Here is a 15,982-nt window from a genome sequence, read left to right on the forward strand (position 1 = left end):
AATACACTTGTACCCCTCTACACCAAAAATTCCTTTGATCTACTCCATTAACAGCATCCCTTCACTGTTGGGATCCCTAGATGCTCCAAAAATTTTACTTTAATAGCTTCTTTCTTCATACTGCTTGCGGTTAGAATTCCCGTTTTCTTTTTTGTTTTTTTTAAAAATAGTTTCAGTAGACAAATAAATTTGGTGTATTTACTTCCATGCATATTTATATAATACATAAATTAACATTTTTATAAATAAATAAATAATAAAGATAAAAAAGATTATCCTTAATTGAACTTATTTCATATGAGCAGGCCACCTGGAGTTGGCCGGTTGTATTTATTATTATAGAACCAAATCTCTATTGATTATTATATTGTACCCTAAAACATATAGCTTTCTAGCGGTCTCCCACTACCATATGACCTATCATAGAGTTTTCAAAGTCATTACGGTGAGGATTGTGATTGAAGTGTGATGTTTTTAGTCCATAGAAATCAGCCGCTCTCCTCTCGATCCACTTTTGTTCCCATCTGTGAATTAATTGGGAGTGCATCTTTTAGGGATTCTGGGTGTGATGGAGCATCCGTAGAAATAGAAGCTTTAAATTTATTATTGGAGTTCAGATCGCAATAGTAAGCTGTCCATCTTACGTTTTTCAGGAAAGTGTTTAAGGTCTGAACAAATTTATGTGTGTATGCCTGTCTAGTAGGGATGGGGATGTTTTTAGCAGAGAGTGGGAGGTATTCCCTGTCGAACATATCTGGAGGGGATCGTAAAACTCAACTAAGAAGGAGCATAGACAAAATCAAAAGTAAAACTTGTTTACAAGCCAAAAGCTTCTGTAAACTTAAAAAGAATATAAATAATAATATTTATATAAGCAATCCCCATAAAATAAAAAAGCTCAGTACAGCCAAAATAGGAAATATAGCTTGTCATAAAAGAACACAATCAAAGACTGTAAATTATAATTTACAAGAATTTATTGTTCGACAGGATACTAAAAAAGAAATATTAAGATTTCCTTAATCCGCGGAGTTTCAAAGAATGCATTCTTTTCATCAGAGGAAAAATATTAGCAAATGAATATTAAAGTGAAGCTATGAATTTGATAGTACTGACATAAATTGAAACTGCATTATATGAATTTATGCAAACAACGCTAGTGCAAAGAGTTCATGAAAGGAAGGAAAAAAAAATGAAAAATGAAAAAAGTAAATTAAAGATTAAAAATGCAAAATTTTTTTTACTGACATTTTCACCCCAAAATGCCACTTTGATGTAGGGGTCTACTATCAGGGACATAAGTTGCGGGAATACTATGAAGTGAGTTGAGCAGCAAGATATCTGTTCACATTACACTTGAACTTCTGCATGTCAGTACAGTTGGGGAAGCAGGAACCTGGAAGGGAATTTCAGAGTCTAGCCGTTCTGGGTGTTACGAAGTTGAGTGCAAGATCTCATTTCGATTTATGAAGCTTTCTCGCAAAGAAAACAACAAATTAGCAGGAGCAGCAAATACATTAGAAATTAGAAGGAACAGCCCCAACCATGACAAATAATAGCAGCAGCAGCAGCAGCAGCAGCAGCTAAAAACAACAATATTTACAAATCTTTACAAAATACCAAAATGCTCAATTCTGATTGGTTAATTTCCAACAATTTGATTGGCTGTAAAAATCCAACTTTGACCAATCAGAAATGACTTGCCTTCAGAGCCGGGCACCTGCTATGTTTACATTTAAATAGAGAGGAGCTCAGCTGATGGAGGGAGACTGGTTTGATAGAGCCCGGTGCACGCCACATGAATCCCTGTCAGTTGAGAACTCAATTTCAAACCCAAGGAGAGCAACCAATTTTAACCCACGGGTCTCGACTAAAACCAAGATATGAGAAGAACTACAATTTCACCGGTCTACCACTGGCTAATACTGACTTCCACACCAGATCACTGAGCGGTAGAGAGAGTCCACCTCCCTTGCAACAGCTGCACAATGCTCTTGATGTATCTATTCCAGCTCATGTTTTCTGTGAACGTTAAGCCGAGGAGCTTGAATGAAGTACTTTCAGGTAATGTATTTTTAGTCATAACTATGAAAGGTTATACAATGGTTACATATTTCTGCCATTACAAATTTTTCACGGTGTTATACCAGTTCCTCCATCTCTAATTGAAAACTAACTTTAATACTTTGAAATAATCTTTCTTCCTCGATCGCTTGCAAACTGGATTTTTTTTTTGGGGGGGGGGGGTTCTGATTTTTTATCATGTCTCAAAGATTTGAAAAAAAAATCAAAATGGCTGACTGATGTGATGCTTCACTGTCATATGTTTAGCAAGTGAAAAATCCAAAATTAAATATAAATATTTACTTTTCAAGCGATCTGTATATTTTTAATTTACTGAAACTGTTTTAAGTTCTTCATTTCATTTTGGTTCTTGCCCAGAATCCCCTCCCCATATAAAAAAAACAAACAAAAAATATGTATGATGTACGTTCTTGTGATTAAACGAAAATATCACATTCCCAAAATCATAGAAATTGATTATTTTTTAAATTAGAAAATCAAATTTTATGATTATCTGAAAAGTGACTATCTCGTCTACCATTTTGAAAAATATCCAAAGAGATAAGCAAGATAACTCAATAATGATATTATATTTATGTTGTAATACTTACAAATTCTCATTAATCGCTTAAAGTATTTTTTTTTTAAATAAAACTACTTGATCAATGTAGGTGATTTTTTTAATATGATATTTTCGTTTTGTCACAGATATATACATCATACGGATGTTTCATTAGTTTGTCTTTGAACAAAAATATTTTGTGTTATACCAAACCATTTGCTCTTGCATGGCTGACATTTTGTTTTTCAAAGCCTTCGAGACTACGCTAGAAAATCTGAAAAAAAACCCCAAAACCTTAAAAAAGCTCAAAAACTGAAAAGCTACACAGACCGATAGAATATTAAATTTTCTTGCATTTGGTAAAAGTTATTTGTTGTAAATTTGTTTTCTTCAACATCTTTTTACCTCTGTCAACTAGATTGCACTATTGATGACATTTTAGATAAGCAATGCATGAATTAAGAACTATTGTAACATTCTGGGGGGGGGAGTTTGTCTGTTGTATGTATATCATACTATGTGTGTCGCTTTGTGTCTATATATGTAATCATGATACACCAAGTGTGTGTCTGTGCATATATATATGTGATAAAGTTCACCATACCTTTTTTCTGTTATTTTGGTCTTCTCTGGGATCAATTCTTCCTGTCACTGGTCGATGAGCTGTAAAGAACATAAGACGAAAACATAACGCCGATTTCCTAGCATGGATTATTTTATGTCATCTACAAGTGAATTGGGGAGCCCTTTGCATTGTTGATTCAAGTTTCTTTGTGTTTCTTTTCCGACGCATTTTTGCGTCTGTTCCGGCCAAAATCAGAAACCAGTCTGGGCTTGCATTCAAGAAAAAAGATATCTTCTTCTCTTTCTTTTGTACGAGCCCTTCTAGTCTTGCACAAACACACGCGTTCACATTTCAAGCCATTTTTCTTGTCATACACATACACGCACACAAACATATGCGCACACATACACACACGTACATATATTCACATTCACGTACATACACTCACATTCATGTGCATGCACACACACGCTAACATACACACATGTACGCACACTATACGCACACGAACGCACAGATGGGCAACGTCACTTCCCCTTTAAAGGAAATCCACACATGCGCAAAAGACCACCGGAAACAACTATAAAAGCAAGAGGCATAAGATGTTTCTCTTTTTTTCAATTCGGCTTCCGACCTGAGAGGTCGACGGACCAACCGGCCCCTTTCGGGGTACGTGTGCCCACGCGCCTCACATAACCTGCTACTATGCATGGGGCAAGAGTCAACAGACAGTACGTACACTTTACACGCTTTCTATCTCCATGGCCTGGATTAATTTTCTCTTTCTCTCTCTCTCTCTCTACAACAATAGACTTTCCTTCTCACCAGTTAACAGCGAGAGACGCACGCCAAACTAACTATTGTACGAGCCCTTCTAATCTCGCACGAAAACACGCGTTCACATCTCAAGCCATTTTTCTTGTCATACACATACGCGCACACATACACACACATACATATATTCACGTTCATGTACATACACATACATTCATGTGCATACACACACACGCTAACATACACACATGTATGCACACTATACACCCACGTATGCACACATGGGCAACGTCACTTCCTCTTTAAAGGAAATCCACACATGCGCAAAAGACCACCGGAAACAACTATAAAAGCAAGAGACATAAGCTGTTTCTCTTTTTTTCAATTCGGCTTCCGACTTGGGAGGTCAATGGACCAACCGGCCCCTTTCAGGGCGCGCGCGCCCGCGCGCCTCACGTCACCTGCTAATTTCTCTTTCTCTCTCTCTCTACAACAATAGACCTTCCTTCTCACCAGTTAACAGCGAGAGACGCACGCCAAACTAAACACGTGCTTTACCCTTTTCTTTCATTTGTTTCTTCACGAAATAAATTCTAGTTTGTTTATTTCAAATAAACGCGTTGTTCGCTCCTTCCTCAAAGCAATTCATTTTTTCTTTCTCAAGACAATTCATTTTTCATATTTTATACGACTGGGGGGATATGTATAATATATCCACCAGTTCACTACAAATTGGTGACCCGACGTGAAATGAACACGCATTTCCTTATGTACCACCAGCCCGCAACACTTTCATACTCTCACTCTTTCTTTCTTTCCACGTTCTCTTTCACACAAACTTGAATGACCTATTTCAGGTGCTATCCTCGACCTCAACTACAAAGTTTGACATTAATCCTTGAACTCTTTTTGTACTAACTAACCTTCATAGCAAAATCACAATTTTCAATATGCCGGCGTAACCCGGGGTAGATTAATATCACTATCTGTATACCCTTTTATTTTAATTTAATTTTTTTTTGTTTTGCTATAAGGTTGTACTGTGAGCAGCGTTGTTGTTAAGCCTCAAATGAAATCAGCCAAGGAAATGAGAAATATGTCACGAGCGGGTACAGTCCCAATTAATAATGATATTACAAGAGCTGAACAAGATCAGACTATCTTTAAAGTCGACAAAGGTGTGAAATGTTTTGACTTTAGTAAGAAGAAAAATCTTTTAATAACTGGAGGTAAGCAAGATTTGTTTTATATATATATATATATATATATATATATATATATATATATATAATCTGTTGTTGTTGTTTTAGCGACATTAACAGCTTCGAAACACTGTTATTTATTTATTTTGCTATCTTAGCATTTTTAAAGAGTTATAAGGTTTTTTTGTTATTCGTATATATATATATATATATATATATCTATCTATAAAAGTGAACGTGTCTGTCTGTCTGTCTGTCTGTCTGTGTGTCTGTGTGTCTGTCTGTCTGTGTACATTTCCCTACGCAATAACTCTGTCAATTTTTAGTCTATAGACTCGAAATTTGAAATACCGGGTACTGAGATTTGGGAAAATCAATGTGACGGGTGTCAGCCAGAAATTTGGCTGTTAAGGGGTCAAATTTCAACGATTTGACCGTTAAGAACTCTACCAAACTCCTCCGACAATTTTGGGTCTAGACACTTGAAATTTTAGATATAGATTCCTTGAACCTGGATCTAACTTAATAAAGTGATTTGAGCCCGAAACTATAAATTTTAAGGGGTCATAATAGGGGTCAAAGTTTTAAAAAATTAACCATTTTTTTTGTTTTTTTTGCTTTTTTTGCCCAGCATACACCTCCAAACACCCGAGCAACGCTGGGCACCCCTGCTAGTATATATATATAGTCATCCACATACAGTACTGTTTCGCTGTATCACAGCTCATTAGTGCGGAATAGATAACTACCACAAGCCAGGAATGAAACCCGACCGCCCAAATGACAGTCAAGGCTTCTTACCTACGCTCAATGTGTTTACACAAAGAGCGTCACTTAATACGTTGATGGCAGTTTGTATATCACTTCCCAATATGCTCAATCCAAGACAGGAAGCATATGTAATGGTTGTACAGTTTAGTTTTCGAGATGTAGAATCTACTGAAACTTCTGTGTTTATTAAAGAGTGCTCGATTGGGGACAAAGCAAGTATATATAGCATGTTTATTATACAAACATTATTAGTTACATATGTGCATACATGTTTCAGTGGAATCTCAATTCTTTTTCTGTCTGTCTCTCCGTCTGTCAGTCCCACCTTTTCTCAGAAACTACTGAACTGAGCCGGCTGAAAGTTTGTATGGACCTTTTCTATGATAGGGTGCAGCAAACTAAGTATCATGGTATCTGTTCGATGCACAGTTAGGGATTAATAGGGATTAGTATTTAATATATAAATTAAACCTTATTCAACCATTAATTTGTCATAAAGCACTCATTCTAAATCAACGGGTTATGACTTTCTCCCCGTTATTCACAAGCTAAAAAGTCTGGTATTTATATATCATTGGGTCACAACAACTGCCACTGTGTATTCTACAGTGTGTAACGATAAAAGTATCGCCCTAAAGAAAGCAACACTACAGCTTTATTTTTACACTTTTATTGAAAAAAATCAATTCAGATAACTTGATTATGATGTAGTAGAGCTGACATCTATTCAATGTATCCGCCTTCAGCCTCAATCACCGCCTCATTACAGGTTCAGAACTGGAAGCATGCCTTTTACACTAGTGCAGGTGGGAGCTCAGCGAATACTCGGCAGATGGCGGTGATCAGGCTGGCTTTGGTGTTGTGGGAGATCATGTTTGTAATGTTCTCGACGTATAACCAAACGAAGTAGTCCAGTAGGTTCAGGTCAGGGGAGGAGGGGGCCAGAGTTGTAGTACTTCTTCTGAAGCCAAGCCTCGGTCTCTTTGGTCTTTTTCGTCCTGCTGCCACACCAAGGGTCTGCCAGTAGCCACTTGGTTGCACCAGTGGATCACCACACTCTTCAATACACCCAGGTACACTTTGTTGTTGACTTTCAAGCCGACTTGAACATGTGAGGTGGCATGATGTGGCCCTCAATTGAAACCACACCAAAGATCACAACTGTTGTGCCCTCAAGTCTTGAACCATCCGGGTTTGCATTTTGAGGGTGTTGGCAATGGTCCTGTTGTCATAACTTGGATTGGTAGTAAGCATAGGATGTACAGCATTACATCTCTGATCTCACTTGTTGAACATTGTGTCACTTTCAGACATGATAGAAGGCTCCTATCGCACTTGGGATTTGTTACACAACTGGCCAACTGATAGATGGTCTGCATCCAAAAAAAAAAAGAAAACCGATTTTCATCAAATGAAAATGGAACCATTTTGTCTTTTCTAGGATGACAATTTTATCGTTCCACCCTGTATAACTAAAAATAAAAAAAAGTCTCTTAACTTCTACATCACCATCACCACCACCACTACTACTTCCATGAATTAAGTTTCTTTCCTAGAACATCTCATCAGTGGAACAAAATATAGCAAGGCTACTTCCCAACCGACTGCAGCATAGTCGTCTTCAAGTCTAATGCAAATAAATACTTGTTTAGTGGTCATCTTGGATAATCAATTCCTCGTAAGTAATCCTCTGCCCATTGCACCTATTGTTTGCATTCTTCTTGTGTTGACAATCATTGTCCAACTGATTATATCTTTAATCCTTATCCTGGAAATGGTCACATGTCTTTGATAAGTGGTGACCATCGTGATATGATAGACCATAAATAAAAAAAAATGAATGATTTTAAGTAAAAAACTCAAATGTAAGCATCTCTATTGTCATTCTCTTTCTCAGGTACGGATAAACTGATTAGAATATGGAATACCTATGTACCTGGGTGAGTTTTCTATTACATATATTTGTTTTTATTGTGTAAAATAGATACAAATTTAGAAAGAAAAAAAAGAAAAAGTAAAAGAAAAAAACTCTTCACTTGGCATTTCAGTACTTATGCAGATTATGGACCATGTTGAAATAATGCATATATCTATTCAATTTTTATCCCAAACAAGTTGTATTGCCTATTGGAACGTAAGGGGCTAATAATTGGGAGTGTGTCTAATAGGGGACTGTAGGGAGTTGTGTAGCAAGATGTCTGCTCACATTACATTTAAACTTTTGCATGTTAGTACAGTCGGGGAGACAAGAAACACAAAGGGAATTCTAAAATCTAGCAATCTGGAAGAAACTATAATGGTAAAAAGCTTTCCAGCATATAGAGATCTCAACAGTGCGAGGTGAGATTTTGCTGTTAGGTTACGTCCATGGGGCACGAGTGCTATGAGCTCATTAAAGAACATTCCATAAAAGTACTTGTAAAACAGGCACAGTGTGGCGATGGGACAGAGGTTGAAGTTTGGTCGATAGTGTGTGACCTATTTAATAACATTATTATGTATTATTAACAATTTAAAATAAACAAAAGATACTGTAAAAATTGAATTTAACTTGAAAATCTAATTGATAAAATTCACTATGTCTGTCTGTCTGTCTATGTATCTGTCTCCATATTTTCAAACTGTATCACTTCTGAAACTAAAAGTCACAGAGCAGTATTAGGGACCTCAAATGATTGGATTTTTATGGACCATTCTTTTATGGGTCTTTAGCTAGTTAAAATAGTTTTTAAGGGATCAAAAATGTGTCAAAATTGAAAAAATTATTATACATTTTTTACATTCGTCTTAGTTTATTTTTAATCAGTTCATATGCGTGTTATGTTGGTACAGTGGTAACATTACCAGCTTTGAATGCTACGGTTTTGCTTTTAATTTCGATTCTAGCTGATGGCACCCAAATACATTTTTTTTTTCCTTTTGAAATCACGACTTTATAATAATATATACAAAATCTAGATAAATTAAAATATCATATTTAAGCGTATTTTACGACCAGGCAAAGCCCTCTAGTCCTATCGAAAAATAGCATGGTTCATAAAACTGCATAAGTACCGCTATTTTTATGTAATTTTGAATTTCTATTGAAATATTTCGTCTATGTTTTCTTCAATAGTTAAACTATTATTTTAACTCATAAACTAGTGCTGATCATGGGTTTAGATCCTGTCATAGTTAGCCATTCTGGTGAATATTAGTGACGGCGAAACATGTGTTCATATATATATATATATATATATATATATATATATATATATATATATATATATAGTAGTAATTTATAAAATATATATGGCGATTAAGCTACACTGAATATTCCGCGTTTCATCCACTCTAGGACTCCTCAGGTAAGCCTGAGGAGACCTAGAGTGGATGAAACGCGGAATATTCAGTATAGCTTAATCGCCATATATATTTTATAAATTACTAACTAGCTCTACCTATGTATTGAGCACTTTTGAAGTAAATACTTAAAGTTTACGCGTAAATCTATACTTCCGTATATTAATTTTATGTGAGTAAATTAAGTACTTATATATATATATATATATATATATATATATATATATATATATATATATATATATATATATATATATATATATATATTGAAACACTTATCTATGTATAAAAACAGGGCCAAATAAGTTAAAATAACAATTTTGAATGTTAACAATTGCACATTTTCTTTTATGGCTTAATTCTGATAGTAAAAAAATTCACTAATGAAGCCTCTGTAAAAATATATTGAATTTGATGTTTTTAAATTGAAAGAATTAACTTGAAAATCTAATTCATAAAATTCACTATGTCTGTCTGTCTATCTATCTGTCTCCATATTTTCAAACTGTATCACTTCTGAAACTAAAAGTCACAGAGCAGCATTAGGGACCGCAAATGATTGGATTTTTATGGACCATTCTTTTATGAGATTAAAAATGTTTTCTTTTTTTTAAATTGAAACATTTACTATATATATATATATATATATATATATATATATATATATATATATATATATATAGAGAGAGAGAGAGAGAGAGAGAGAGAGAGAGAGAGAAAGTTATAAAATATATATGGTGATTAAGCTACACTGAATATTCCGCGTTTCATCCACTTTAGGATTCTTCAGGCTTATGCGCATAAGCCTGAAGAGTCCTAAAGCGGATGAAACGCAGAATATTCAGTGTAGCTTAATCGCCATATATATTTTATAACTTACTAACTAGCTTTACCTACGTATTGAGCACTTTTGAAATAAATACTTAAAGTTTACGCATAAATTTATACTTTCGTATATTAATTTTATGTGAGTAAATGAAGTAGTTATATATATATATATATATATATATATGTATATATATAAGAAAACGAAAACATCAAAATTTTTTTAGATTATTCAGTCACCTTTTCTGCAAATGTACTTCATTAAGATGATGATGTCCCATTTTTCCATCGTGGCTCTGAAGCATATGCACATTATTGGTTGAGCTTAACTCAAAGTGATTTGTTGCCAGTCACGCGTTAAAGATGGCAGCAGTTCTTATTCTATGAACGATGCTTTGTTCATGGAATCTACATTTAGGTTTAGGCACAGATAAAAAGTGGGGGAAATTATTGATAGCTAGATGACTTTTTCATGAAAGTTTGGCGAAGGGGGACCATAGATTGGAGCGCAGACGAGCACTTACGGTGAAAGTAACGATAAAGCAGAGACAGGCTTGCAACGTCTCTTCTGTGGGAAAGAGGTTGTACGGAAGAGAAAGGGCATCGCCACTAGACTATTAATTCTATTTTGAACTCTGTCAAGGCAGGATAAGGTCTTTCTAACAGCTTCTGCCCAGATGTGGCAACAATACTCCATCCTTGGACGTACTTGGCTCTCATACAGGTAGAGAATTGCATCAGCAGTGAGATATCTACTGGAGTGGTTGAATGATCGCATTATTTTTCCAGCGACCTTGGCAACAGATTTGATGTCATAAAGAAGAAATAAATGTAGTGTTTTGTTGCTATCGTAAGGGCGATAGTTATTACTGTTGCTATTAACGTTGTTTCATTGTTGTTGTAAATTGTGCATTTGTATCTGTGTCGTGTGAACAGGATCATTATGCGACAAGAAATGTTCCATCAGCAATAAATATTTCATCGACTGCAACTGAAGTTTATGGTATTTATTTGCTTCTCCACGAGAGCAAATTAGGCATGAAGCCGTTTTTTAATGTGGGGAAGGGGAAGAAGGACCATCTCCCCCGAAGGTGGGGGGGGCTGGTAGTGCTGCCTCTTGGTATATAGGGTTGCCCCTACATGGACTAGCAACTGATTGCCAGAAGGGCAATGGTCTTTGATTGCAGCATCTGCTGGAACAGATACTACACTTTGATCTTGTTATCTGGGCCATGAGGGCCGTGTACAAGAAATTGACCGCAGTGTGAAGTTAGAAGGATGAAACCTGGCTTTTTGATTTGCATATTTTCTTTTTTTTTTTTTTAGGAAATGGAGATTAGTTAGAAACGCCATGTCGGATGATAGATATACCTTGCTGTGGGCTTGAGAAAATTTAAAACAATTTTTTCATTAATGATTCATCACTCATCAAGGTACAAAAGCCACTCAAGGAAAAAAGTTAATAGTTTATGTAAAACGAGACAAGTACCATGAGGATTGTAAGACTGATGATTGGATCTGGGCAGAATTTGATAATTAAAAAGAATAATTTAATAAGAATTTGTTAACATTGGACTTGAAAACGACTATGCTGCAGTCAGTTGGGAAGCAATCTTGTGTTATTGTGTCACACAGAAAAAAATCCAGAGCTTTGTGATTTAGTTAAGTCTTTAATGGTACATGGTCTAACCCCAATGTAGTTGTTTGATTATGTGATAAGATGTTTCTTACTGATGTGTGTTTTTTTAAATTTTCAACTACCGTGGAATTTCCACGGGTTCTGTTAGTATATATTAATATGAGACGTATAAATATTAATAACATGCATAGCATTATTTTTATCTGTGGCTGTAAAAGTTTCCATTAAGTTTTGATTTTGAATATTTCAAATATATTCAAATAATTCAATTCTGAATTTTGTAGATGAGGTATGAATATTTGTATTATTTTGATTATTTGGACACATGTTTCGTCGTCACTAATATTCATCAGCATGGCTAACTATGACAGGATTTAAACCCATGATCAGCATTAGTTTGATTATTTGGACAATTATTCTCATCTTGAATGTTATTGGCACAACGTTTGCAGTTGTTGAAGCCTACAACCTTCGTCGTTGCTTCTTCCTTAGTTGAAAAAACCAAAAACCAAAAAAAGCAAAACATGGATTGTACACCTGACGAAGGTTGTAGGTTTCTCCGACCAAAACGTTGTGCCAATGACATCCAAATAATTAAATCATGTTTAAACAATAAAACCTCAGGTACATTTTCCTTTATTTTCAACAGAAAACCAACGGATATATTGCATGGACATGATTCTCCAATATTTTATGTCCATTATAGAGGGGAAGATAATTGGATGCTTAGCATGTCCTCTGATAAATGCATCAAGGTAAGACGAAGATGAGAAAATAAAGGTCTAATTTGAAAAGAGAAAATAAAGGTTTAATTTAAAAAGAGAAAATAAAGGTCTAATTTGAAAAGGGAAAATAAAGGTCTAATTTGAAAAGAGAAAATAAAGGTCTAATTTGAAAAGAGAAAATAAAGGTCTAATTTGAAAATGGAAAATAAAGGTCTAATTTGAAAAAAGAAAATAAAGGTCTAATTTGAAAAGGGAAAATAAAGGTCTAATTTGAAAAGAGAAAATAAAGGTCTAATTTGAAAAGAGAAAATAAAGGTCTAATTTGAAAATGGAAAATAAAGGTCTAATTTGAAAAAAGAAAATAAAGGTCTAATTTGAAAAGAGAAAATAAAGGTCTAATTTTTAATTAACAACATTGAATTGACACAGGACAATGAGAGATAGATAGATAGAGAGAGAGAGAGAGAGAGAGAGAGAGAGAGAGAGGGGGGGGAGAGAGAGAGAGAGAGAGAGAGAGAATGGTGCTTCTTGAAATCCTGATCATTGTTCAAATAGTAGTGTGAAATCTTGAGGAGTTGAATCTTTCGCTGATCAGGGTCTGATTGTGTTATTTAAGCTCCACCTTAAGTTCAAGATCAGACGTGATAGGAAAAGATTACATTCTTCAAAATACGATATATAACAAAAGATGGATACAAGTTGAAAGAAGCCAAAAAGTTTTAATCTTTTGCTGATCAGGATCTGATCGCGTTCTTCAAGCACCAGCTTACGTTCAAGATCAGACGTGATAGAAAAAGATTACATTCCTCCAAATTCGAAAAAAAGATGAATACAAGTTGAAAGAAGTTTGAAAGTTTGAATCTGTCTCTGACCAGAATCTGATTGCATTTGTCAAACTCTAGCTGAAAATCAAAATAAAACATTATTACATTTCCTAGGATTTGCAAAAAAAAAAAAAGCTGGATATAAGTTGTTAGCTTGTATGTACATAAAAAAGGAGTCGAGTATGAGTATATGTTCCTTGTATGAGCATGGTACATGCGGTTCCTACTCCTATCAGACACCAGCCCTACATGTAAGATGTCCACTTCCCACACCTACCTTGACCTTGACCTCACAAAATTAAATTCATCTTGGAAGGAAGGGCACTGCCTACTTCCAAGCTCCGCCCCATTTCCTTTTTCTCCCATATAAGCCCTACTCCTACTTGTTTTCGCTAAACAAAGCAGAAAACAGTGGGAGGTCTATTTTTTAGAAACAGTGGGAGGTCTATTTTTTAGAAACAGTGGGAGGTCTATTTTTTAGAAACAGTAGGAGGTCTATTTTTTAGAAACAGTGGGAGGTCTATCTTTTAGAAACAGTGGGAGGTCTATTTTTTAGAAACAGTGGGAGGTCTATTTTTTTAGAAACAGTGGGAGGTCTATTTTTTTTAGAAACAGTGGGAGGTCTATTTTTTAGAAACAGTGGGAGGTCTATTTTTTAGAAACAGTGGCAGGTCTATTTTTTAGAAACCAGCTTTTGTCTTTTATTGTCCTACTGTCCAGTTCTAATGAATTTTTATAAACATATATTTATGAATAAAATTTATATTTTTGCAACACTTTCGGAATGTTTTGAATAGGATGGCTTCTAGAGTATATGTGGTATCATGGTGACTGCAATGATTCTAGCTACGAGTAGAATAGACAAATAAAATAGATTAAGGAAGACTACAACATAGCATGGACGTGCGTATGCAAATGCATGTGAAATGGCGTCACTTTCAGAAAAAAATACAGACTTTGAAAAGATCACATTAGAAACGGGAATAACGTTTGAGGTCACATGAGAGGCCTGGATGACAATCCAGAGGGTACGATCACTGTGATAATAAAAGAACGAGGAAATAAATTAGGAATTAGGTTAAAAGAAAACTGATTATATATATATATATATATATATATATATATATATATATATATATATATATATATATATATATATATATATATATACAGTGATGATCATATTTATTGGTACGGTAAAATAAAAGTTAAATTTTGTCTAATAAATTCTAAAAAAGGGATTAAATTAAAGAAAATAACAAAGTATATTATGTATTTTTAACTGGCCTTTCCGATGCAGCAATCGGATTTTAGAAAAAATAAATAACAAAGGAACAACAAACATAATTGCAAAAAACCCTTGTTCAAAATTATTGGCACGGCTTTGTTTTTCTTTTAGTATCAGTATAATATCAATCAATTTCCGGTTTACGTGCTTTCTGAACTTTTTTATAGCCATATTATGCTTGTTTAACGCTAATTCAGTTAATAATTTTTTTCAGATAATTTTTAGATAGCGATTTATTTAAACTATTATAAGTGACTAAATTATAATTTTCAATCGCCATGGTTAAAACTAAGGAACACAGCGAAGACGTCAGGAAGCTTGTTGTAGCATGCCATACCAATGGGGAGGGCTATGATAAGATTTCAAAGAAGCTAAACCTTCCCAAATCCACTGTTAGAGCCATAATAAACAAGTTCAAATCGCAAGGCCACGTTATGAGTTTAGAGGGTAGAGGGAGAAAAAGGATTCTTTCCTCAAGAGATGAACGGAAAATTGTTCGACAAGTAAAACAAAACCCAAGGATCTCTGTTTGGGAGATTGTTGATGAACAGAGCACCTCTGGAGTGAATGTATCTCGACATACAGTTGGTAGAGTTTTGAAGAGAGCTGGTTTAAAAGCATGTCGTCCGAGAAAGACTCCCTTATTGAAGCCTATGCACCTGAAAGCAAGGCTAGCCTTTGCAAAACGTCATATTGATAAAGATGTTGCATTCTGGAAACGTGTTCTATGGACTGACGAAACGAAAATAGAGTTATTTGGCCATAATAAAGTGTCTTATATTTACAGAAAATCTGGCGAAGCTTTCCTGCCTAAGAACACCATACCCACAGTGAAGCACGGTGGAGGCAGTTTGATGTTTTGGAGATCCTTTGCTGCCTCTGGACCAGGGCGACTTGTTAAGGTCACAGGTAGCATAAAAAAGGAAGATTATGTTAAAATATTGGATGAAAATCTGAAAGACTCTGCTAAAGAGCTCTCACTTGGTCGTCGTTGGTGGTTCATGCAAGATAATGACCCAAAGCATTCGGCTAAACTGACTAAGAAATGGCTTGAGGACAATCATATTAATGTTTTGGAGTGGCCATCACAAAGCCCAGACCTTAATCCAATTGAAAATTTATGGAGAACATTAAAATTGAGGGTAATGCAAAGGAAGCCTAAGAATCTTATTCAATTGGAGGATTATTGTCAGGAAGAGTGGGCTAAAATTACTACTGAAGAGTGCAACAACTTGGTTGTAAACTATGAAAAGCGACTGAGGAAGGTAATCAAGGCCAAAGGCTATACAATTGATTATTAAATAAATCGTGCCAATAATTTTGAACAAGGGTTTTTTGCAATTATGTTTGTTGTTCCTTTGTTATTTATTTTTTTCTAAAATCCGATTGCTGCATCGGAAA

General features: G+C 34.9%; 1 protein-coding gene across 2 annotated transcripts in view; it reads left to right on the forward strand.

The window, feature by feature from the left end:
• The window catches only part of LOC145268284 (cilia- and flagella-associated protein 337-like), a 177,131-nt gene that overhangs the window by 55,073 nt on the left and 106,076 nt on the right, over positions 1-15,982 (forward strand). For both annotated transcript variants that reach the window (XM_080123688.1, XM_080123687.1), the window contains exons 11-13: positions 5,000-5,194; positions 7,836-7,878; positions 12,394-12,499. In XM_080123688.1, coding sequence (XP_079979814.1) covers positions 5,000-5,194; positions 7,836-7,878; positions 12,394-12,499 — 344 coding nt within the window. The remainder of the gene's footprint in view (positions 1-4,999; positions 5,195-7,835; positions 7,879-12,393; positions 12,500-15,982) is intronic.

Source organism: Euprymna scolopes, chromosome 43, assembly GCF_053919585.1.
Source record: "Euprymna scolopes isolate OS-2025 chromosome 43, ASM5391958v1, whole genome shotgun sequence".
Lineage (NCBI taxonomy): Eukaryota > Metazoa > Mollusca > Cephalopoda > Sepiida > Sepiolidae > Euprymna > Euprymna scolopes.